At 35.7% G+C, this 26460-nt stretch overlaps 1 protein-coding gene across 1 annotated transcript in view; it reads left to right on the top strand.

Moving 5' to 3' along the window:
- The window catches only part of HMCN1 (hemicentin 1), a 420986-nt gene that overhangs the window by 210664 nt on the left and 183862 nt on the right, over positions 1-26460 (top strand). Inside the window, exons 15-25 of the mRNA XM_081823192.1 lie at positions 3316-3428; positions 5165-5324; positions 5912-6080; positions 8825-8952; positions 10476-10748; positions 11316-11411; positions 14146-14340; positions 15364-15494; positions 15660-15807; positions 17772-17898; positions 20727-20881. Of these exons, the coding sequence (XP_081679318.1) occupies positions 3316-3428; positions 5165-5324; positions 5912-6080; positions 8825-8952; positions 10476-10748; positions 11316-11411; positions 14146-14340; positions 15364-15494; positions 15660-15807; positions 17772-17898; positions 20727-20881 (1695 nt within the window). The remainder of the gene's footprint in view (positions 1-3315; positions 3429-5164; positions 5325-5911; positions 6081-8824; positions 8953-10475; positions 10749-11315; positions 11412-14145; positions 14341-15363; positions 15495-15659; positions 15808-17771; positions 17899-20726; positions 20882-26460) is intronic.

The following is a 26460-nucleotide window of genomic DNA, read 5'->3' as shown; positions in this document are numbered from 1 at the left end:
CCATGCTCAAAGCTAGGTTTATGTCCCTAAGTCAAACAACTCTGTCTTCTAGTTGTAAGAAGTAGATTTTTTTCCTAATTGTTATTCTTAACAAAAAGCCTTATTTCTTGAACACTATTTACATTGTTAAGGCTGTTTCCAGAATTCCCTTTCCTACATACACAAAAAGGCTTTATTGGGAGTCACCAGCTGAGTCTAGCCAAGGGCTTTTGTAAGTGCTTTCTTAATTGATAAAAGTGAACTCAGTTCTCAAAGAGTTAGGTTTAAAAATACATTTTAATTTCAGGCAAGCTGAACTTATTATTCCATCCAAATTGCCTTTTCTTTTTGGATTGTGCAACAAGCATGTCCTTACTAATGACCCCTTTGTGTGTTAGCTAGAAATGACCTAAACTTTTCTAAAGGCCACCTCATGTGCTCCAAACAATCTTTTTGCATGTTAGATAAGTTAAAAGGTCACAAATAAGAAAATCCAAAAGCTATCTTTTTCCATTCGTGACTAACAGTCACGAACTTTTTACATCTCAATAAATAAGTGACAACTTCATAGTTTAAGAAATTGTCACAAGTTTTTTTTGTATATTTTCTTTAAAGACTTTGCAACATTGTTTTAAGTGTGGTTTTAAAAAATAGTTCTGTGTACAGAGATGAAAGTAACACAGAACATTTGTTTTTAGTAAATTCATCCTTTTTTTAGGACATGAGTTGGAGAATCCAGTAATTTCCACATTTTGCTTGGTCTATTGAAATTGTCAGTGGATGCAGACCATCTTCTTTTTTTTTAATATCTGTGTCTCATTGTAAATAGCCTCTTCTGCCTCTCTCAATCTTATACCAGGCCCCCCAATATCGCATGAGATATTCTTGAAGAAATACTATTTTAAAGATATATTAAAGTAACACTAAATTATTGTCTAAAAGAATAAATGCATAATGCCAGATTGAATACAATTGTGTATATTTTTAGAAAAAATCAGTCCATCAATTTCCTGGAGGGAGCTTATGGACTGGCTTGAGAATCTAGTATAGAAATATAATCATGTCACCTCCATAGAATATTGTGTTGAGAAAGTTTTTGAGGCTAATTTTTACTTGAGTGAAAGGGTGATGTGAGTAGCTGGGGTGTTAGCCAGATCAGAGGAGCGAGGAGATGAACTGGTGATGTGGTTTATCATGATGCACTAAATGTTGACAATTAAAAGCTAAAAAGACATCGTTTCATCCATCTTAGTCCAAAATGAGTAACTGATTTAGTTACTAAGGTTAAAAAATCAACCCAGACGTTTGACGGGAACTAAACCCAGCAACCATTCAGCCAACAGATGAGTTTTTGAGTTGGATATGATATGATGTGGTATCACAGGTTTTCTGTACCTCCGTATGCATGTTAATTAGCACTGCCATTCCTTCATGACTCTGCCTTGCCACTTTTTTTTTTTTTTAAGATTTTATTTATTTGAGAGAGAGAAACACAGCAAGAGAGGGAATACAAGCAGGGAGAGTGGGAGAGGGAGAAGCAGGCCTCCTGCAGAGCAGGGAGCCCAATGTGGGGCTCGATCCCAGGACCCTGAGATCATGACCTGAGCCGAAGGCAGACGCTTAAGGACTGAGCCACCCAGGTGCCCCTCTGCCTCACCACTTTTAAGGATACTCATTAAAAGCTGTCAGTGAACCCTCAGTTTGTTTTTCAGAGTCCATAGTCTAGAGGGGAAGGGGGTGGGAGGATGGATTAGCCTTGTGATGGGTATTAAAGAGGGCACGTTCTGCATGGAGCACTGGGTGTTATATGCAAACAATGAATCATGGAACACTACATCAAAAACTAATGTGTAATGTATGGTGATTAACATAACATAATAAAAAAAATGGAAAAAAAAAGCTCTCAATGACCAGTTTTTAAAAGGATGAATTAATGCATGTAAATAAAAATGTAAATTAAAATGGCAAACCACTCACTTGTCATCTTGATTTATGTAGGTGGATAATCTGGAAAGAAACAGCTTTTCCACAGACAGATGTCATCAGATTTGAAAATGCCTAAATTTGCCACTTTCCCGAATAGCTGTCAAACTCAATATGCATTTAAGAAAATGGCTTATTGAATGTAGCCACAAAATTACAGTGGAGTTGAGAGTTGACTCTTCCATGATGATTCTGGAAATTAAATATGTTGCTTTAGAGAGTAGCCTGACGTAGAGTATCTGGGATTTTTGGCCATTTTTTTTTTTTTTTTTTTTTTAAGAAAAACTTATCTAAAGAATAAACCTAGCCTTAGGAAAATACCAGGGTGTAGCAAAGCTAAGCTTTCCAGGGAAGCTTATGAATGGAAGTCTCTGGTATCTCTTGTTCTGGCAAACTTCTCCTCCCGGGTAGCTGTGATAATTCTAGAGAAATTTGTCTCCAAAGCAAGAGACTCAGTGAGTGCATGAGCCCTAGGAAGCCGTTGCAGTCATCTTTCCAGGGGAGGGAAAAGAAACGCCTGGTATATATCGGGCTTGTATTGTGTTCCTTGCACTGTGTGAAGAACTTTCATGTATGGGAACTTTGTTAATCAAATTCATTATTTTGAGAACACTGAGTATTGATAATTTTTCATATGCTAGTTGCCTGTGATTCATTGAGATATGCACAGAATGGAATCATTAACAGTCTTCCTTTTCCTTTTGCTTCTGCTCATGTAATGTTAATTCTTCAGTTGCTTTCTAAAGTGAAAAGGTATGTTATTCTTCTTAGTGAAAACTACTGACTTAGATTCTGGTATTTTAGTCTTTTAAATGTAAATGCCTAAGGCCTTGCAAGTTTTATTGTTGAATTTCTTTTAAGACAACATATCCTTCTTTCTAGGTTAAATTTAGTAGCTTGTTAAGTAGTTCTTGTGAATAGGCAGATATTAAATGTGTAGTGTTTAAACAGTCCATTTCTGTGACAGTGGGCTTACGTCAGCTCACTACAGCTTAATGGGTAATGGACGATGATGAAAGGTCTGGTTAAATGTGTAACTGTCAGGATGTGATTCTACCTCGAGTTTCCAGGAAAACATGGATTTTCTTCAGTCTTATTTTTGTTAGGAAAGTTAACTTGCTATGCATAATGTACTACTTGACTTAAAGTTTTTATTAAATTCTTCAGATTACAGATACTGTATTTACTTTATTACAGTTACTTACACGTTACCCTACATTTCTATAAGAAAATATTGTCTTAGCTAGTTTTTACAAATAACGTAGTCTATCCTAAAAACGTGCAACTTTAAAACATACGAGGCTAAATGGAACAACAGATGCTCAGATTCTGCGTATTGCGTCCTTTTTTTAGTTCTGCCAACCATTCAGCATGGGCAGCAGGTACTCAGCACAATTGAAGGCATTCCAGTAACTCTACCATGCAAAGCAAGTGGAATTCCCAAGCCATCTATCATCTGGTCCAAGGTAAATGACCTACCTAGTGGTGTTTGTTAATGTTACGTGTTATCACAACAATGTTTGAGTATTTTTCATCCTACGTGGGACTTGTGACTGTACCGTAGAATTTTCTAAAAAGGAAAACCCATGCAAGTCATACCACGTGGAAGGGACCTTAAAATGTCCTTAGTGCAGTCACCTACTTGATGCTGGAGTAACATTAGCAACACAACAGTGAACACAACATAGCACCTTCTGCACACCAGGAGCTTGTCTAAACACTTTGCATGTTTGTACCAGATACTTCTTTACCCTTGCCACATCCCGGCAGCCCTTGTGATTTCAGCGCAGCTCTGGTGGACAGCTCCATGCACACTGCCAGAGTCACTCCCACTTCATGCATGTGCCTCTCTGGTTTTTGGACTCAGGGCTTTGTCTCCAAAGTCCCATAAGGCCACTCAGCCTGTTCTTGGGTAGCCAGGAAATGTAGGGGCAGTAACGCCTGTGGGGGGCAGGTGTCCTATGTAAATGACCTGCTTCTCATCCATCAGAAGAATATGTCTTTCTGAGTTGCTTCTACATAGTTTCTCAAAGGATCCCCAGCAAATGGAAGCTTATCAGCCCAGCCACAGAGGAAACAAGAGCACTGAAATCCTTTTTAACTTTCCTTCCTTCTGTGCCTCACTCTCCTACCCACCTGCTTGAGCCTCTGGGGATACTTTCCCCACTAAACTTCTTGCCCCCAAATCTTTGTCTCAAACCCTGTTCTCTTAGGAAGCCAAAATAAGACATACACCCAACTCATTTATTCCCCTCTGTGTCCCTCTCGTGAAGTTGTCCGGCTTTTACTTGTATTCTTGCAGTGAGGAAAAACCCATTTCCTAAGGAAGTCCTTTTCATCTTTGAACAGTCATGAAGACAGCATATATTTTCTGTAAATTAATTTAAATCTGGCAGCTGTAAGTAATATGAAATGATGGCATAATAACAAAATATGGCATTTGTATAATTAGTACTACAACCCAAGTATGTATGGTAAATACATGTATGTATGTATGTATGGTAACTACCATCTAATTTTATATATCTAAAAAGCTCTGAAATATAAAGTTGGTGCTGACATCTGTAAATTAAATAAAAAGGTTAAGATTTCTGCATTCTGGACACAAAAATCCAGTGCTGTAGCTGATCCCCAAACTGTACAGCATCTAGTACTGTATAGAAAGTTTAATGCATTTTAGGAAAATGTAAAAATGAAAAGCCAGAGTGGCCTCTGTGCTGTGATAAAGCACAGAGGTTAAGAATTTGGGGTCCAGAGCCTGACTGCCAGGGTTCAAGTCCCAGCTCTACCACAGACTGACTGTTATTCCACATCATCCCCAAGCTTTAATATTTTCATCTATAAAATGGTGATTATGGTAGTTCCTACTCATATAATTGTTTTGAATGCGAAAATAGTTCATTCATGTGAAGCACTCAAAACAACAGTGCGTGGCTAATTTAAGCACTGTCCCATTCATCACTATTACCATTATTCCCTCCATTTTAAGTAGCTCTGGAACAAAGGGGACATGGTTCAGTATGAAGAAATACCACCTTTGCTTTATTTGCTTAATTTTTCGTGTAAATAACTTACTTCAGATTAGCATTTTTTTAATCTAGTATTTTCCCCCCATGGAGATCTTTTTCTTCCTCTCTTCCTTTCCCAGACATGAAGTCACTCCTTTATTATCTTAAAAAACACTCTTTGTTGTGTTTTGCAGAAAGGGGAGCTGATTTCCACCAGCAGTGCTAAGTTTTCCGCAGGGGCTGACGGAAGTTTGTATGTGGTGTCACCTGGGGGTGAAGAGAGCGGGGAGTATGTCTGCACCGCCACCAATGCGGCTGGCTACGCCAAAAGGAAAGTGCAGCTGACCGTCTACGGTGAGAGCCCCCGGAGGAATGTTGTTCTTTGACGCTGTCTGCCCGTGCCAAAACTCACATTTCTCTCCCAAATCATATTACCAGGGGCTGTTCTCCTAATGTGAACTGCATTTTTGCTGCCAACCAACATCTCCTCTACTGAGATTCTTATTTAAAGGGAGAGTTATTGTATAGCCATTAGGAAAAATTTTATGGTGTTTTTCTGAGAAGTATGCTTATTGCACCCAGCCAGCTTCAGAAACACCAGTTAGTTAAAACCCTTAGCAAAGCCAAACCTCAGCTATGTCTTGGTGAGCACTCTGCCTTGAGGGGTTCTTTGTACAAATGGCAGACTCTGAAAGGGCATTTCAGCTGACCTCTTCATTATGTTCTGAAAGGAAGAACTAAAAAGGGAAACTTTCTGGTCATTTTCCTTTCAGCTCTCGCTATAAATGTATTCATGGAAAGTTTTAGATATGCCCTGAAGCTTTGGAATAGACAGCAGCATCTTTTTGTACATTTTTAAAGAATATTAATAGTCCACATTTGAATGTAAGTTAAATGTTTTCAATGTACTATTTCCCTTCTAAAACATGTGTTTATTTTAGTAAGGCCCAGAGTGTTTGGAGATCAACGAGGACTGTCCCAGGATAAGCCTGTTGAGATCTCCATCCTTGCAGGGGAAGAGGTGACACTCCCATGTGAAGTAAAGAGCTTACCCCCACCCATCATTACCTGGGCCAAAGAGACCCAACTCATCTCTCCATTCTCTCCAAGGTAGGGGATCTGGGATGAACCGCGACATGCAAAAACAGAATCTCTTAGGGCAGGTGGGTGTACCTATTCAGGTTTTCAGACGTTTCAAAAAATAACTTAAATTTGGGATAATTCACACATATATCTGAGCCTACAGAAAATATATGTGTACTTTCTAAATCACTCTTTAATATCAGAAATGCCAGCACCCAACTTTGACATAAATTCCTACAGGTGCATATACAAGGTAGTTATTGAAATGGAGCATATTTGTGTGTATAGGACACATAGAATCTCATTAATCCCACAGGAGCAGTAGAACACAGTAAGAACTCTAATGTTTAAGACTTGACTTTCATTAGATGGTTTTGTAAAAATTTTCTTGATTAAACCCTTAGACTTTTAAAGGCCCACTGAGACAATACATTTGATAGGCTAAGTGACACGGAAAGCAGAATGCCAGAGCCTTTAAAGTACCACCTTTGTTGCCATGCAGGTACAAGGTTAAATTTACCTCCACCACTTAAAGTTTGCCTGAAACTTTTGGCAATTTTTTTCAGTGGCCCTCTGAACCTTAGATTTCTTATTTATAAAATGGAGTTAGTATTTGCGCAAAAGGATTATATAAGATAATGTATATTCCACACCCCCGTCTTTAGTTCTCAAGGAATAGTAGCAATTACTATTTTAACTCAACATCATGCCAGAAGTTACTGGTGGAATAAGAATTATAGTCTCCAGCTTTGTCTGTTAAACTTACTGATGTATAGTTATGAAGCTACCCCTGGTGGGGGTAACAAAGACAGTTAAGAACTACTTTACATAAGCTTACTATTTCTTTGACAAATATTTGCTTTGGATATTTTTGAATGAAAGAAATACCATATTACAGATACAGTTGAAGTTTCCTTGTTTTCCTCCCCATTCTCTTTTCTCCCTTCCCAGGGGCAAATACTGCCACAGGATTCATGTGCTTTCTATGCATCCATTCTAAAACTGCAGAGGATCTTGTTTTCTGTGTTTTTACTTTTGCTTTTTCTGTCTGCTTTCAATTTGCCGTGTAACATATTAAATATTCTTATTCTGCTTGTTTTTTTAAGTCCACATTTTTTTCATTTATTCATTTTTAACTACCATATACATATTCTACATTTTGTGTGTACATTTCCCAGTGTATGGACATTCAGGGTTTCGTTTGTTTTTCTTTGGTTTGGTTTTGGATTTTTGGTTTTACAAACAAGGCTTTTTAGTGAATATCGTTATGTATGTCTCTCTATATACACATGCATGAATTTCTTTAGGAGTGGTACCTAGAGCTACAGTTTCTGGTCAGGATGAATTCCTACTTTCAGCTTTGTAGACAATGCTAAATTGCTGTCCAAAGAGGCACTACTGGTTTACCTTTCTCCCATTAGAATATAGGTGTACCTACTTCCCCATTATCATCAATGCATGGTGTTGATGGACTTAAACATTTTTGTTGTTCAGATGGGTGTGAAATGGTATCTTGCAACTATCTGAGTTTTCATGTGACTGACTTCCAGGGAGCCCAGAATGCCTTTACTTGTTTGTTGGCATTCGTGTCATCTGTGACTTGCCTCTCTTTAAACCTGCTGCACAGATTTCTGGTGACTTGCTTGTCTTTTTCTAGTTGAATATAGAAATTGGGTCTGTATTCTTAATAACAGTCCTTTGTTGTATGTGTTGAAAATATCTTTTCTCAGACCACTGCAAGGCTTTTAATGTGTGATGTCTGATTATACAGAATTTTACATTTTTTTTTGTAGCTCAGTGTATTAATCTGTTTTTAAAACTTGTACTTTATGAAGGATATTAACATGGCCACCAGTATTCTATTCTACTATTTTAAGCTTGTTTTTCACATTACAGACCTTAATCCATCTGAATTTTTATGTTGTGTCTAGTATGGGTAGTACTCTATTTTTAGTTATTTATTTTTCCCATGTGGAGAACCTGTTGCGCAACATCATTTTCAGAATAATCAGCCCTTTCCTTGCTCTTTGTAATATCACCTCTGTTATTGCATATTATATGTTGGATTTTCCTATATGCTTATTTCTTTTGGGGGGAATTCTGTCCTCAACTATTTATTCATTTTTCTGTCTCAGGGCCAGTAGAACAACTTTCTTTTTCCTAGGCTTATAAGAAATCTCGGTATTAAACAGGTCTATCTGGCCCTCTCCCCCTTAAAGCTATTTCAATACAATTAACATAATAACATTTTTATATGTAGATCTGGCTCACTCAACTATATTATTGTCCTGTAGGAAGAATATATTCAATAAATTTTTGAGAATTACGTATGTACCTTCTTTTGCCTTTATTTTAACACACTAAATTTTTTAACGAAGCATTGCAGAAAAAACAATACAGTATTCAAAATATGTTCAAAACTTACTAAAATATATATTTGCTTTGTGGAATCACAACTTAACAAAGCAGAGAGATGTATAATTTTTGGATAATTTCAGGTCATTAGGTTAGATCTAAAAGTAAAAGAAAACTGATTTTGTATTTGGTCAGAACATCATACAGAATATATACACAATATAATATGAAATATATACACATACATAATATAATTATGAAAATTCCTGACTTTTAAAGTGTATATAAGTAATATAGATGGGAGAATAGTTTCAAAAACTGCTTGCAGAGTAGTAATTTCACACTGAAGTGCAGCTGCATTGGAGATACTTAAATTCTCATGTTCTATGGTCTACTATGTGGTTTCTTTCTTTTAGACACACATTCCTCCCTTCTGGTTCAATGAAGATCATTGAGACCCGTGTTTCAGATAGTGGGATGTATCTTTGCGTTGCCACAAATATAGCTGGGAACGTGACTCAGTCTGTTAAATTAAATGTCCATGGTGAGTTTTGAAATGAAAGCATATGATATCTGTGTACTGGCCACAGGAAAATCCGTCATACCAGTTTCTTTGATAGTTAATCTCTAAATTGTATATAGAGTAATTAGAGAAAAATTTTCTAAAATTGGAGCCTTGCGATTTTTCTTTCATTTGCTCTGGAAAGTTTATTTGCCACCTATAGACAACTTTTCCCCTTTTCCTCAAATGAACAGTATTAAAATTTTGGCTCTCCATTTTACTAAATGTCCACAGTCACTTATGACAACTGTTGATACAATGTAAAAAAAGAAAATATGTTTAGACTGATGGCTTTTTGTGGAAGTGAATGTGAGTTCTCAAAGAAGAATTTACTAGTATTTGAATGGTCACTTTCAATATTCAGAGAATTCAGCAACTGAAAACATCCTGCTTCCTGGAACTCTTTAACTTTTTAAAAACTTTCTAGTTAATCTGTTTTATTCCCTCAATTTTACCATAGTCTGTCCAAATATTTATTTATTCAACACATGCTTAGTGAGTACATACTCTGTCAGGCATTGTGTAGGTGCCAGATACTCAAATTTCAGGAAAAGATTTTCTCAGATAACATTGACCTGATTTCACTCTCAGATCAATCACTATAATAGTGTCCTATTAACCATGGGATTTGAGATCCAGTGAGAGTTCCATCATTTCCTAGCTCTAGGGTATCGTGGATTACCTAATATTACCTAATCTCTCTTACCTTTAGTTTTCTCTTTCATAAAATGATAATAACAATCCTCTCAAAATTATAAAGTTGTTACAACCTTTAGAATGTATTGGTTAAATATTAAGTTTTAAAAAATGGACAGAGGGATGGGGCTTTTTAGCAATGTAAGGTACATAAATTCTAATGATATCCTTATGAGTCAAATTGATTCTCTAGTGTATAATGCATGTATGTGGAAATGAATAATACTTACCAATGTTTTGATAAATTATCTCATTTAAATTTCTAAAGGAAGGTAGATAAAGAGAAGTAATAGAGACTTGATTTTGATTTTCTTCTCTGAAATTAGCAAAGGTTTTTATGAGAAACTTTTCTTACTGTCTGGCTAAACCTTCTACAAAGAGAACAAAAACTAGGAGTACCTGAAGAGAAATGCTTTTTCTTTTACTCCCTTGTATTATAGACATCATTGCCTTTTAAGAGGGTTTTAAACTTTAAAATTATTTATAACTTAAAGGAAACCTAACATTTTTAAAACCTTGCCTTTTCCTCAAGTTTGGCATGAGGGATTTTATATTTATTATTGCCCATAATCCTTGCAGTGTACTGATATTGAAGAGGTTATTTTTGCCTGGATTATCAAGGAAACAGGCCTCAGGAAATTTACCGACTTGCCCTAGATCACACAGCTAGTAGGTGGCTTGAGCCTGGGTCCAAATCCTGAGATCGTTCCACTTTCTCATGCTGCCTCTTGGTAAGGAGTTCGCATTAAAAGTGAGAAGAGAAAGGAATTTTTTTAAATTGGATTATTAATACTCAAAATTGTGTCTAGTTCCTCCAAAGATACAGCGTGGCCCTAAGCTTATGAAAGTCCAAGTTGGTCAAAGAGTGGACATTCCGTGCAACGCTCAAGGGACGCCTCTTCCTGTAATCACGTGGTTTAAGGGCGGAAGTGCCTTGCTGGTTGACGGAGTGCAGCATGTTAGCAATTTAGATGGAACGTTAAGCATCGACCAAGCCATGCTCTCTGATGCCGGCCTATATACATGTGTCGCTACTAACATAGCAGGCAGTGATGAGACGGAAATAACACTACAAGTCCAAGGTGATTTTTGGCACAGAAAAATACGTGTATGGTGGGGGTATATCATACAACCTGCTGGCATAAGCTGTTCTACTGTGAGTCGGCAGAAAGCAAGCAAATAAGTAAGAAATACAGGTCATGAGAAGTACTATGTAGAAAATTAAAATCGGGTGATGCTCCCTGCAGTTGTGTACTTCAAAGATTTTATTTACTTGAGAGAGAGAGAGAGAGAGGGGAGAGAGAGAGAATCCCAAACAGACTCTGAGCTGAGCACAGAGCCCAAGGCAGGGCTTGATCTCATGACCCTGAGATCATGACTTGAGCCCAAATCAAGAGTCGGTCACTTAACTGACTGGGCCACCCAGGCGCCCTGTAACTTGTCTTTTCTAGCGAAATATTTGACCAGATATTTTTAGCAGTTTGATAAATGTACTACAGTAAAGTGTCTGGCAGCTATAAATGTGTGTCATATTTAGGAGAAGAATCAGAAAAGATAGCAGTTCACCAGTGTAGCTGGTTGATGATGCTTCAAGAGAGTTTGATATTGCTTAAGGAAAGCCTGTGATAATGCATTTATTTTTCTAATAGAACCACCTACACTGGAAGACCTAGAACCTCCATATAACACTCCATTCCAAGAAAGAGTGGCCAATGAACGCATTGCATTTCCATGTCCTGCAAAAGGTGTGTAGTCCTTGGACATATGGGAATTAGCATAATGTTATATTATTTCAGAATTCTCTGTTGAACCCAAAACATCTTTTTGAAAAGATCCGCTTGTTAGTCCTTGTTATATATAACATTTGGGCATTAATCCCTCTTTTAAATAACAGCTCTTGGAATAGGTGTTTTTCCCTCACAGGTATTTTATTTACTTCAGTGGAAAAGCCTTCTGTTCTTCCAAGCTTGCCTTATCTACTATGTTTCCCATGTAGTTCAGGCTCCTTCCTGTAACTTCTTAGTTCATTCGGTTTTGATAGGATTTCTCTTTAAAATGTGACAACTATTCAGAATTTTCTGCATTTATCTCACTCAGAACTATGATTTAGGACTAACCCCCCTGTTTGTTCTGGATACTGCTCTTCTAGAAACCCTTTTTCTTAGATTTACCCTCTACTGGTAATCCTAAAGCCAGGTTCTAACTTGGCACTCCGGGGCTTATCCAAACCCCTTTTACTTCCCTGAATTTCTGGGCTTTCTATCCCCCCATGTTTCTGGGCAGGAAACTGTTACTGTTTTCCCTCAGGGGATGTGAAAGAGGCATTGTCCCTATCAGCCTTATTCTGGATGCCAGTAGGTGGTTCAGAACGTCCTTTCTTTCATGTTTGCTTTCATCCACAGTGACTCAAACAGGTTTACAGCAGTTCTGGCAAATTCCAGACAGTATTCTTTCCGTCACCTCCATGCATCTGATACCATCAGTGCTCCCACAAAGGCCTCTTAGCGATTGTTCCTGGAGGCAGCAGCAGATGAAGGGCCTCATGGCTGTTCCTGCTTCTGTAGCAAGATTTTGCATCTCTCCACAGTGGCTCTCACCAATGGGTTTTTTTCGGTAGAAAAAAAGCATTACAAGAGAACTTAAACAAGCTTTTCACATATCAAGATAATTATCAGTAACTATCCCCATAGCAGTGAGGGGGGAGGCAAGGCCTGGAGAGGAGACCCTTCGAGGGTTTAAGTTCAGGTATTTGCAGTGAATATTCGATGCCTCTGGATCGCTACCAGTAGCCCTGTTGTTCTTTGCTCTCTATTGGATCCCAGACTCCAGTGCTGGCTTGGACTTCCCTTTTCCCAGCTGTTTTGACTTGCCTTTTCCACTCTGAAAAACCACCTCTTGGGTTCCCCATTTTCACCTGGGATACAATTCTTAGGTTCATTTAAAGTAGCTACATGCCTTTTCATTGTCTTGTGCAACAAATTTCATCTTGTACATGATGGTTCCACCATTTATAAGTTAAAGATAATACAACTTCTTGGGCGCCTGGGTGGCTCAGTTGGTTAGGCGACTGCCTTCGGCTCAGGTCGTGATCCTGGAGTCCCGGGATCGAGTCCCACATCGGGCTCCCTGCTCAGCAGGGAGTCTGCTTCTCCCTCTGACCCTCCCCCCTCTCATGCTCTCTCTATCTCATTCTCTCTCTCAAATAAATAAATAAAATCTTTAAAAAAAAAAAAGATAATACAACTTCTTTTGCTCGTTTGTTTAATTTTTCGTTTACTCACTCAACAAGCATTCATTGAGAAGTCTGATTGAAATGCATAAAGTAATGAGTGGGATGTGAAGAAATGAGGCAATGATTATACCCCTTTTTTCTTTGACAACATAGAAAACTGCAGTCATCCGTTCACCTTCTCTTTCTCATCAGTCAGCTTTTTACTTTTAGCACAATGAAATAGGCCAATCTTTTTGTTTTATTTTTTTTTCTCGCAAATACAACTTTCATAGTCACTCTCATAAGTCCTTAACTCAACTTGAGTTTAGCCTTAGAAACATGTTTTATATATTCTGCCATTCTTTTGTAATTTTCTCGGATTTATGCCAGTACTTTAATATTTTTTATCATCCTTTAATATAAGATTATTAACAATGTCAGGCAACCACATTAATTTAATATCCTTTTTTAATTTTTATAGATATTAATTAAATTTTGAAAGTACTTAGACTAGTGCCTGACACATTGTTTGCTAAATAAATTCTTTCTTAATATAGAATTAATGTTTGTCTATTTCCAGTATGTGCTTTTGGCTCTATTACATACTTCAAGATGGTTTTATCACTTCCACTCATCAGCACATCATTTCCAGTTATTCATAAATAAATCTAGGAAATCAGTCTTGCTCTCTGCTTTCCCAATTTTCTTTTCATTATAAAAAGTCAAGAATTGTTCCTATTGTCCTTCGTTTAACAGCATGAGATCACCAGATGTGTTAGTAGTAAAAGTTCCTCATCTCTACTATATAAAGCATCACTTCTGCACTTATGACTCTACTTGGTTGGGCAATCTTTATGTTGTATTCCTGTGTTAGCCTCTTGCTTTTTGTTCTTCATTTATTTTTACCCCCCAAACTCTCTTCATTTGATCAATATAGTTTTTTCCCCCACTAATTACCATCAACTCACACAAGAAAATGCTTTGGTTTGCTTACTGTCTTCTGAAAGTCTTGATAAAGACAACTCGCTCAAACTCTACAGTAGAGACAGGTCTCTTGAGACTGATCAGAAATTAGAGGCATTAAATACCATAATCTCTTTGAAATTTCATGCCAGCAGAAATATCTTGAAAGTACCTTAATTAATTAATTAATTTGTACCTTAGGGTACAAATTATAGTCATAACAAAATTTTGTTTCTTCTCAATGTATTTAATAATGATTCCTAATTTTATTATAAAATACCACAAAACTCTGATTTCTTGTTTAGGGACCCCCAAACCAACCATCAGATGGATATGGAATGGTAGGGAGCTGACAGGCAGAGAGCCTGGTATTTCTACTTTGGAAGATGGCACATTGTTGGTTATTGCTTCTGTTACACCCTCTGACAATGGGGAGTACATCTGTGTCGCAGTCAATGAAGCTGGAACCACAGAAAAAAAATATAACCTCAAAGTCCATGGTAAACATAGATAAAATACCAAAATCATATACTTGAATATGTGACATTTTCTAATTCTCATATATGTAAGTTATTCTTTCATTGTAGGCTTATTTAATATTAATGTGAATAGAATGTTATCAAAAGGAAATTGATAATCTGATTGCATTGGTTAATTGATTGATTTAAAATTTCATGTAATTTTTTATTGTGACTTTATTTAAAATTCAGTAGTAGAATAGTCAAAAAGTTTCACAAGCTAAGCTAAGCTATCTACTTATCCTACCTAACAGCAAAGAAATTTATTAACTTCATGTGTGTGTGTGTGTGTGTATGTGTATTTTCCCAGAGATATTTTATATGTAACAAGGAAATATGAATATATATTTTATCTTCTTTTTGTGTATAAAAAGGTACATATATATAGAAGAACATTGTATCCATTACTCTACACCTTGTCTATTTTACTAAAATATCTATCTTGGGGATTATTCATTATTCCTAACTCTTATTTATACCTATATAGCATCCCACTGTATGGCTATGCCTTGATTTCCTTAACCTTCATCTATTAATGATGAACATTTAGGTGTTACCAGTTATTTGTTATTATAAGTAACACTTTAATGAAATATTTGTACATTGGTCATTTTGCATCAGTCACAGGTTATGTTCATTTTAAAATTTCATGGATATTGGCTTCCATAGACACTGGGAAATATGCACGTCCATCAGCAAAGTAGTGAGTCCCTCTCGTGACTTCATTAAGACCCTAGCAGTTTACATTTTGAGTGGTATGCGGAAACTAGTTTCTCCCTTAAATTTATCCTAAGTTTTATCCTCACTTCAAAACTCTGAACTGATAATTAAAGTAAAACTTTAATAAGAGTTATTTATAAATATATTGGTCAAGATTTTTCATATTATGTTAAGACATGTGCTTAAATATGACCAGCCTTTCTAGTTATCAGATATCTTAGAATTTGCTTTCTAAAGGCCTGTGTAAAGAAACGTCATAAGTAACATTGACTCCTCTTTTTGCAGTTCCTCCAGTAATTAAAGATAAAGAACAAATAACAAACGTATCTGTGTTGGTCAATCAGCTGACCAATCTCTTTTGTGAAGTTGAAGGTACTCCTTCTCCCATCATTATGTGGTACAAAGATGACATCCAGGTAAATGAAGACATTAGAATATGCATAATTCCTTGCCTCTGCCTCTGAAATAAATCATTCAAATGTGACTTTCTTATTAATAATGATACAAAACTTCTGCGTCAATTCCTAATTGTGCATTTGTATTGGGATTGGAAATAACACTGACCATTTTGGCCTTTGAAGGTGACTGAAAGCAGTACTATTCAGATTGTGAACAATGGAAAGATATTAAAGCTCTTCAAAGTCACTCCAGAGGATGCAGGAAGATATTCCTGCAAAGCAGTTAATATTGCAGGCACTTCTCAGAAGTATTTTAACATCGATGTGTTAGGTAAGGGAAACAGTCTTTTAAAAACGCTACAATTATCAGATGCATTTCTTATAATAGAATGGAGCTGACAGTTATGAAAGAGCAAAGAGATTAAAAAATTGAAAAGAGAAATATCATTTGTTTCACTCTTTCATTATTTTGGTCTTTAATATTGGTTAACTGGAATCATATGATATAGAATATTTTAAGTTTTTTATTATTTATCATAGAAATGTCTGTGAATATTTGGTACTATCTTATGCATAAAATTATAAATAACTACTCTTGTTGATTTCTCCTATTAGGTGGGCAGTAAATTCTCTGGGGAGTAACTATACAGGATGATGCAGAGTAAAACTCATTAATGCTCTTGACACATGAAGCTGCTAGGTTGTAACTTGAACTGGAGAAAAGTAGCAAATGCACCTTTCCCTGCATTCTAATTAACTCATAACTAAATCACCTCTGCCCTGATCCTAATTAAGAGGGGAAAATTCTGAGTGTGGGTAGAGGAATTGAAATATAAGACATTTAGAAAATTTTAATGGTACTCATAAATCTAAAGTTTTATAATTTTAGTTTATGAAATTATATTTGCCAATTAAAGTTTACTTTGTGATAAAATGACTTCCTCCCTTTTCAATATTTTGTTCATCCATATGGGCATATGTTTCTAAGTCTGGGAATGATGCTGCATTCAAATAACCATTTTTAAGCTGCTTCAGCATAAAAATAATCCCTCTCATTAGTCTTCTCAGAGCCTGAAATACTTTGCATTTCCTCTACCAAAATTATTCTTATAATATTTAAGTTCAGGCTATAAAAAACAAACTAAGTAATCTTTTTCTATCATTAGTCACATTGGCATTATTTCTCTTGGCATTCATTTACTTTGAATTCTGTGTGCTGATGACTCCCAAATTTTTATTTCCAGCTCAGACTTCTCCTCTGAGCTCTAAGAATATATATCTCATCTTTTCCACAGGTCTTAACTTGATGTCTTAGGGGCATATCAAACAGAAAGGTCTCAGTGAACATCTGTTCATCTGGGATTATCTTCAGTGATCCCCATCACAGTGCCAAACATGTCCATCCACCCACTTGCTTCTCTGCTAGAACCTAGCACTCATTCTTTCCACCTACCTCTCCCCAAGTCCTTAAATATATCTACATCCTGTCAAGTCTACTTCCTAATCCAATGTTAAACTATCTACTTCCTTTCATTTCTAACTGTGAAAGTATCATCATTTATAAGCCGAATTAATGTAGTAACCTCTGAACTGCTCCCCTTCATCCACTCTTTGCCACTCAAATCCATTCTTAATCCCCCAGCCAATGTGGTCTTAAAACACAAATCTGATCACACCCCTCCTCTACTGAGGGAGCTGCTTTGGTGGTTGGTCATTGCCCTGAAGATGAAGACCAAACATCTTAACATGATATGAAGGGAGAGGATTTCAAAGTCAGGGAAGCGTACAGGAATTCTTCAATATTTTGGTAATTCTGAGAATAAAAACTAGCATAGTCATTTTCATAGGTCTCCCATCCGATCGTAGCATAGAGGCCCTTTAAAAGAAATAAGGGTAATATACTTCAAACAGCACTATGTTGTAATATGTAGAATTTGAACATTATAAAATTAATATTGATGTCATTTGTTATCTAAAATGTATAACAGTAATAAATTGCATTATATGAGCTTCACTGCTCACTTGTATTCTCAACTCCTTTTGCACTTCTCAAAATGAGTTAGTTTTTGCAGGTAATTGTCCTGCTAGTGAATCTTTCATGAATGTGTTCATATATTTAAATTTAGCATTTGGGTGCGTCCACAGATGCAATATGAAAAGGTATTATTGTGTGGTATTTTATTTGTAATATTAAAATCTTATTGAAATACTGTAGAAGTCAATAATAATCTGCTCTTCCTATCCCCCACTTTTTTGTGAAGTCATAGATATTCATGATAAAATGTTTTGTTCAAGTCCCACCCACCATAATAGGTGCCAACTCCCCAAACGAAGTCTCTGTTGTCTTCAACCATGACATCACCCTCGAATGCCAAGTCAAAGGCACCCCTTTCCCCGTTATTCACTGGTTCAAAGATGGCAAGTGAGTACCCTTTCTCTATTTGTTGCAAGGGTCCAATTGATAGGAAATAGATGTGTAAATGCTTATGGATTTTCTCCCTTTCAATTATTTTAAACACAGATATTATTAAATGAACATGAAGGAAAAACAATATTATTCAAAAACTGGTCTCAAAGTCTTGTAATACCTTTTATTCTTGTGAATTATAAGAACTTTATAAATGCCGGGAATTTATTTTAGAAACATAGAGGCACTCAAATTTACTGTACACTAAATATTCTGCCCAAAGGCTTAGAATAAAAAATGAAAAATGCAAGCTTCAAATGCAGAGATAATTTTGCCTTTACATGGAACTATTTGACTTATGAACAAAGAAAATTTTTATGACAAGATGAATACTTAAGCTAGTGCTATAAATGTAAAAAAGGAACTGTCACAGAAGAGCAACAGATATTTCCCAGACTTCATGTTCAAGGGCTACTGAGGTTTGCCCACACGGATATGGCTGCAGTGATTCGTATTGTTCTTGAGAGCTTATTTTTCACAGCATGGTCACAGTTCGAGTATTATTATCGTTTTTGAGGCAGGTGTCTAAGACTTAAGAGTAAAGATTTGCATTGTATAGAATAAAGTATGCAACTACGTATAAGTAAAGTATGCAAACTTTTTTTATAAATCAATAAAAAAGACAACAGAAAAATGAATGGAGGATATAAACAGGCAATTTAAAAATTTGTAGTTAAGCAATAAATGTATTAAAAGATGCTCTAGAGAGTATTATGCTAATGAAATAAGTCAGTCAGAGAAAGACAAATACTATATGATTTCCCTCATATGTAGAACTTAGGAAACAAAACTGATGAACATAGAGGGGGAAGAAAAGAGAGGCTAACAATAAAGCTGACTCTTAACTATAGAGAACAAACAAGGTTGCTGGAGGGGAGGTGGGCAGGGAGATGGGTTAAATGGATGATGGGTATTAAGGGGGGCACTTGTTATGATGAGGACTGGGTGTTGTATGTAAGTGATGAATCACTTAATCTTACATGTGACACAAATATTACACTGTATGTTAACTAACTGGGATTTAAATAAAACTTGGAAGAAAAAAGAAAAAGAGGCTCACTCTCAATAATTTGGAGAATATAAACAAAAATCAGGTCAGATTGGCAAATAAATAAGTATATAAATAAATATATAAAGGTTTGAACAATGTCAAGTGTTGGCTAGAATGTGGGAAATCAGGATGTAATACTTTGTTGCAGAGAATGTAAATTAGTACTCTGTAAGGCAATTTGTTGATATCTATTAAAATTTGAACGCCCTTATGCTGTAATGTAGCAAATACACTTTCAGGATTTAGGAGAGAGAAGTAAGAATTCATGCGGATCCACAGGAGGGCTTGTACCGCAGTAGGTAATATTCCCAAAACACTGTGGTGTCAGAAAAGTGAAAACTGCCTAATACCCAACATTAGGAGATGGGTAGAAAACTTACAGCATAGTCATATTGTGAAATACTGTGCAGCAATTAAAAAAAGTAAGATCAAGCTATAGGCACCAAAAATATCTCTACAGCTATTGCTAAGTGAAAAGAGAAGTAGAACAAAGCAATACCATTTACAAACTAGATTCTTTTGGAAAGACATTTAAGAGTGAAAATGTTTAGAAAAAAACATGTGGAAGAATACAAACCAAACTTAGAATGGTGAGATGTCTAGAGAGAAGACTCACATTAGGGGTAATAAATCAAGAGAACCTTTTCTTATTATAATACTTTTTTGTTTAAATTTTTATGTTACTTGCATAATTAACAATCAATACAAGTTTTAAAGTTACTTAAATTTGAGTAATATTATCAAGTATTCACTTCCTTTAAACAGTTAAGATGCAATAAATTAAGGTACTTTATTCTCTTAGCTTTTGAGAACTTCCTACAAAGTGTCATACCAAGAAATAGTGAAGGGTGCTTCTGTAGACGATTAAATGTGCTTCCATTTAATCGTGTAGTCTGACTCATGGCTTTTAATAGAGCAGTGCATCTAATTATTTATCATGGCTAAGTCACTGCAAATTTTTAAAAACTAGCTATGGGTCTTCCTGAAAGAAGATCGGTGGATTTTAAAGGTATGAACCGTAGGATATTGTAGACTTTAATAACCATGTTTCAAGTATCTCATAAAGCTGCTGCCAATTATGTAAAGTGAGTCAATAAATGACTCTACATAGTAGAAAAAGACTTCCTTGACAACTAGAGAGGAGCTGCTTTTGGCATAAATATCTTTGAGTATTTATGATTATATATGAAAGCATTCATATTTGTTACAATATCCGCTTTTTAGAAAAGTTGGCATGAGCATTGCCTTTAGGAAGTAGTAACTATTCATTCTACTGTGAATACTTTTCCAGGTACATAATGATATTGGCTTAAAAATAATATTGCTTTGCTTCAAGCTTCTATACTCTTAGTTTTACTTTACTAACTGATGATAGAAATTTTAGCTATGCAGACAAAAAAAGAAGGAAAATAAGCAGGACAAGGAAGACTGAAACAAATAATGACACTACCAGGTTTCTATTAATATTCAACAATTAAGTTTGACATGAAGGGAATTTTCATCTCAAAGTAATAGTTATCTAACTTTCATTAGTAAAGTGCTTTAATAATTCCATTTTTCTGAATAGGAGTACTGATCACATCATTGCATTTCTTTTAGAGTCATACAGAAAAAAAACAACTTTGATTCATATTTTTAAACTCCTATGATTAACGATTTTTGCTGTGCTCAATAAGAGAGGAAACATAGGAAAATAAAAATGGACCCACAGAATAAAATTTATTTTTTCTAGGCCTTTATTTTTAGAGGATCCTAACATTGAACTTCTAGACAGGGGACAAGTTCTGCATTTAAAGGATGCACGAAGAAGTGACAAGGGGCGCTACCAGTGCACTGTGTCTAATGCAGTTGGCAAACAAGCCAAGGACATAAAACTGACTATCTACAGTAAGTGTGATTTTCTTATGCTTTTTGTTATTAACAATCCTCACTATAAATTGAAAAGAAGGGGCGCCTGGGTGGCTCAGTCGCTTAAGCATCTGATTCTTGATTTCAGCTCAGATCATGATCTCAGGTTCGTGAGATTGTATGTACGCATGTGCTCTCTCGCTCCCCCCCCCCCGAAAAAAACAAAACAAAACTTGAAAAGAAGGGTTTAATATTAACTGTTCTTTCATTCAATACTGAATAATTTGGAATGCTACTTATTTTATTTATTTATTTTTAAAGATTTTATTTATTTATTTGCCAGAGAGAGACACAGCAAGAGAGGGAACACAAGCAGGGGGAGTGGGAGAGGGAGAAGCAGGCTTCCTGCGGAGCAGGGAGCCCGATGCGGGGCTCGATCCCAGGACCCTGGGATCATGACCTGAGCCAAAGGTGGACACTCCATGACTGAGCCACCCAGGCTCCCCTGGAATGCTACTTATTTTTGAAGCAAGAGCCTATCTTCTGTGTTTTAGACCAGGACATTGCATCCAGTTTTAATGCATTTTGTCATGAAGTAAGGATTTCTTTGAGAGTTGTAGTGATTTTCAGTTAATGTCACTCAAGAGGGCAGGTGTTTCCTATTTGATTAGTATATAATAAATCCAATGTCTGTCTCCTTAAAAGGGTTAAAAAAAACCCTCTAAAAAGAGTTGAAATGCATGAATTGAATGAAGTCAGTGGCATGCAGACGTTTCAGTTTTTCTCTTTTCATACCATCTTGGCCTTTATTCTGCCCACATGGTGATATTTTAAATGCCTTATGTTTGTGCCACCCTTCTCTCCCAGCTAAGTCCTCACCAGAGTAGTTAGCCATCATTTCACTAAAAGTCTCAATATCCCCTGAGGAAGGTGAATTCCAAAGTCATTTTTTTTTAATACTCAGAGTCATAGGAAGGCACATGAACATTACGTTGCAGGCACAAAGAATTACCCAATAGAAAGGAACAGAACTCAATAGGCCAGTCATGCTTACTGTGGTTCTACTTACTGCACTAATTTCGGTCCCTCCACTGTGTATGATACTCAAGAAATTTTAGATACTTCAAGAATATCACCTTTTGACAGGATCTTCCCAATCCAAGCCATCACCCAGTCACTATTGCATTGTCTGAGTTTATTTTCTTCATAACACATATCACTGTCTGATAAGTTATTGCTCAATTATGGGTTTATTTACCTATTTGCTATTTGTCTCCAAGGAAGCTAAACTTCACAAGAGCAGGGCCTTGTTTTGCTGGTTCCCTACTTTGATACACGGTAGCTCTCAAGAAATGTTTGCTAAATGAATGAATGGTCTATTGATACACTGTCCAGTACTGTAACCACTAGTCACAGGAGGCTGGAGAGCACTGGAAATGTGGCTAGTCCACACTGACACAAGCTGTAAGTATAAAATATAGACCAGATATCAAAGACTTAATATGAAAATATAATATATCTAATTAATAATTTTACATTGAATAAAACTGGAAATGATGGTAAATAAAATATATTATGAAAACTTATTTCCTCTGTTTATTTTCAAATTTTTTAACATGGCTACTCGAAAAATTTGTATTATATATATGGTTAGCATTGTGTTTCTACTGGACAGCACTGGTCTAGTCATTTATAAGAACTTGTGCTTCTGAGACAGGTAGATGAGTTGAGATCCAGCTTTTGCCACTCACTAGCTTTGTGACTTTGGACACATTTCCCAACCCTTTGATCTTCAGTCTCCTCATCTGTAAAATGGGATAATAATAGTACCTACTTAATAGTGTTATTGTGATGGACGCCTGGGTGGCTCACATGGTTAAGCATCTGCCTTTGGCTCAGGTCATGATGCCAGGGTCCTGGGATCGAGCCCGGCATCGGGCTCCCTGCTCAGCGGGAAGCCTGCTTCTCCCTCTGCCTCTCCCCTGCTCATGCGCTCGCTCTCTCTCTATATCTCTCTGTCTCAAATGAATAAATAAAAAATCTTAAAAAAAAAATAGTGTCATTGTGAGGATCAAAAGCTAGATACTTACTGGGTTACCTGGCTTAAAGTAAGAGTTTAATAAATGTTATTCGTTTTTCATTATTTACTTGGTGATTGCATTGTCTTACTAGCTTGATTTCTATATAACTTCACTGGATTTGAAATTTCCCTTTTTTAATGTTAGTGTCTTTATATAAAATTTGAATAGCTCTCTTGAATCAAAGAGATTTTATTTAATGCATGCTTTTAAATCATTTCTATCTATAAATAGAAGCCTTGGAAGAATTCAGTCATGAAAAGACATGTCCTCCAAAAGAGAGTAACATTACTGAAAGATTGGCAATCATGAATCCAAGTTAAACAAAAGTGTTATTGCTACCATTGACCTCCTACCAGAACCAGACATTTAAATAATAGGTGCAAATTTTCCCCTAAGCTTTTGAGTAGTCTTCTCTACATTGTTGTATTATTGCCAGGGTCTATGATGAATACATTTTGGTGGTTCAGTAAGACACCTATTTCCATAGAACTTGGGTTCTTTTATTTCAGATCCTCTTGTTCACTCTGTATGATGCCCTAAGGCACCCAGAAGAGAGGGATCTATAGTGATTAAATTTTCTAGGATTGTCTGAGATGAAACGCATTACAACATTGTGAAGTTTTGAGTATTATAATTCAGGAAATAGTGCATTTCCTTTCTAGCAAGCTTGTCTGCGCTTCCAAGTGGGTAATCTTAAGCTTATTTTATTTCACTTATGAAAATGCTTTTATTCCTAAGAATGAATGAAACAGATGCCATATTTGGGCTAACTGTGAGGAATATTTATGTAGATTTCAGATTGATAATGTGTTTCACACCACAGTTAATTCATTTGTTTTCCTTATTTACATACTAACACGAGGACAAAACAGGTGATGCCCTTGAAAGGCAGAAATGCACGTTGTACCTGAATAAGGAAAGAAATGGAGACAAAGTAAGAGTGAAAAAATAAGAGATGGGGGAAGGGGGAGGGGAAAGATGTGAAAGAAGGAAGGAAATAAAAGAGCTTTTAATACCCTATGGGGAGATCGTGTAAACTGACAGCTATTAGTTCTGAGGCAAAGATTTTTAACGTGAGGTTTGTGTTTGAGTTTAGGAAGTCTGAGAGCCTCCCCAGAGTGTACAGAAGTCTTTGAGTATATATGTGCGGTGCATATTAATGTGCAGTGTGTTCATAACCTTTATCTGTAACAATGTCCCTCAAATAGAAGTAAAGTCTCAGAAAAGTATCTATGAATTAAACTGAAATAGGAAGTGACATTTATTTATTGGCAAATTAAGCAGTAGATGTCAATCAGAAATGTTCTTTGAGTAATTTTTGTCAAATTCATAAATGCAAAATTTTTAAATAGCTTCTTTTCAGTGCAAATGATATGCCTTTGTAAAACATTCATGAAGAATAGGGACTTATTTGAACCTATGTTCTTGCTGTCATTAATGTATCATCTAATTGCCAGCTGATTTAGGCAATTTGAACCAGAAGTTTGATATGCATTTATAGATTAACATATGGCATAAATAGCCTTAAAACAAAATTAAAATTTTAAATCTGAATTAAATGCTCTTCCTTAAGATTTCAAAATGGTAGCTTGAATTTGTATTAATTACTTATCTTGGACTTGGCAAACCTTTTTTTATAAAGGGCAAGATAGTAAATATTTTGGATTTTGCAGACCATGAGACAAAATCAAGGGTATTATGTAGGTACTTATATATCAAAGTAGAAATAAATTTCTACCAATTGTCTATTGATGAAATTCTTTTTTCTAGTAATTTTAAAAATTATAATTTTTTTTATAATTACAAATCTAATAAGAAGAATGAAATTCTTTTGGGGGGGATAAAATTTTAATTAATTGAAGGTCAAAGTTAGTGATCCCTCTCACCAAAATTGAATGCAAATGTTCATCTGTTAATGCTGATCTATAATGAGATCTTATGTATTTCATCTTGGAAAATGTCTTTTCATGCAGATGTGTACTGTCAAATACCAATATCAGTTTGTGAACATGTTATTTTAATTGACCATATTCACTGCTTAGAAAGCATTTATAGAATTCCCTTATATTCTTTTGATAAACTGACTTTTAGCATGCCATGCCACAGATTAAACATTTCCAATTGAAAGTTGGATGGAAGGTCCTCATTCTCAGAGATAACTGAACTTCGAATGTAGAAATTTCCTTTGTATTTGTATCAAGGTCTGACAAACATTGCTGAAACTGAAATTTGAGCTCAGAAAATATATCCACAGCAAATCTGTAGGGAATGGAGATCTCAATTTTGTTTGACAGCATGGGAAATTTATAAAGCAGTTTGATATTAATTGTGATTCAAACAAAATGACTACCATAGTATAAGTTTTGCATTTAAGTGCTGTTTGGTCTGGTAATTTTAGGTTGAATTCATTAAGAAACATTATCATGTTTATAGCAAAACTAGTTTCCAAAATCACTCAGTGGTATTCAGTAATAGTGTTTGAGGACAATTCTTTTCATTCAGAAAAAATAGTCTCAGCCCTGAGCTCAAAAAATTAAAATTTAACTTTACCACCATTAAGGCACTGAACTGCTCTATGGTAGGACAAGTCTTTATACTCAGTTTCTACATGTAGCAAAAATTCATGGAACTGATGATTTTCAAGTCCATAAGGGCAGATAAAAGATACCATGGACACTTCTGGTTGTTAACATATGAATACTTTACACGGAGGGCTTGCTGATAAATAGTGCAAGGAATATAGACTTTTAAAACCTTACATTTTAATAGGCTTTGTGAATTTGTCTAAGCCTTTTCCTGCCCCACATATATTTTTACCACCATCACTTGCACTGTATCTTAGCAGATTCCACTTCAGGTTGTAATGAATTCGTGTTTTTTGTTTTGTTTTGTTTTTTAACTTCTTTGAAAATATTTTTGTCTCTAGTCGTTCCATGCAGACTATTCTTAGAGGCTAATTCTTCAGTTTCTTCAAATTTGGCATTGATTCCTCAAACAAAAAGCAGTATCAGTAACATCTGTTAATTTGTCAGGGGCCAAGAATACTATTCAGAAAAGCTGCCTTTAAAAATTAACTATTAATGTTGCTCCCAGCGTTCCCTACTCTTCAAGCAATTGTTCTCATGGAAAGGCTCATAATCTTAAACAAAGATTTAAGATTTCTCTGGACACATTTCTGTGACTACTGACTAATCATCCCTGATTTTAATTAAATTACTGTTGGTAAAAGGCTTTTCTCGCTTGGCGAACATATGACCACTGAGAAACTTATTTTGATTGTAGCCTCATTTTGACTTTTTATTTTTGTGAAGAAGTTCTGTTATGAGTCAGTCCATTTTACATTTTCTAATTTTTCCAACTGTTGTTTTGAATTGGAAGTAATGTGACAAGTGCTTAGTCTAGTAGTATTAGTGTATATTGTAATCTTTCAGAACAGCTATAGAATTATTTAAAAAAAAAAAAAACCAATGCTTTGCCATTTGATTTATAACAAAATAATCCACACTGTGTTGTGCTTTAAAAATGTGAATTTTAAAG

This window comes from Leptonychotes weddellii, chromosome 6 (genome assembly GCF_054177405.1).
Source record: "Leptonychotes weddellii isolate Sample4059 chromosome 6, ASM5417740v2, whole genome shotgun sequence".
In the NCBI taxonomy this organism is placed as follows: Eukaryota; Metazoa; Chordata; class Mammalia; order Carnivora; family Phocidae; genus Leptonychotes; species Leptonychotes weddellii.
This window is presented reverse-complemented; position numbering and strand designations above follow the sequence as displayed.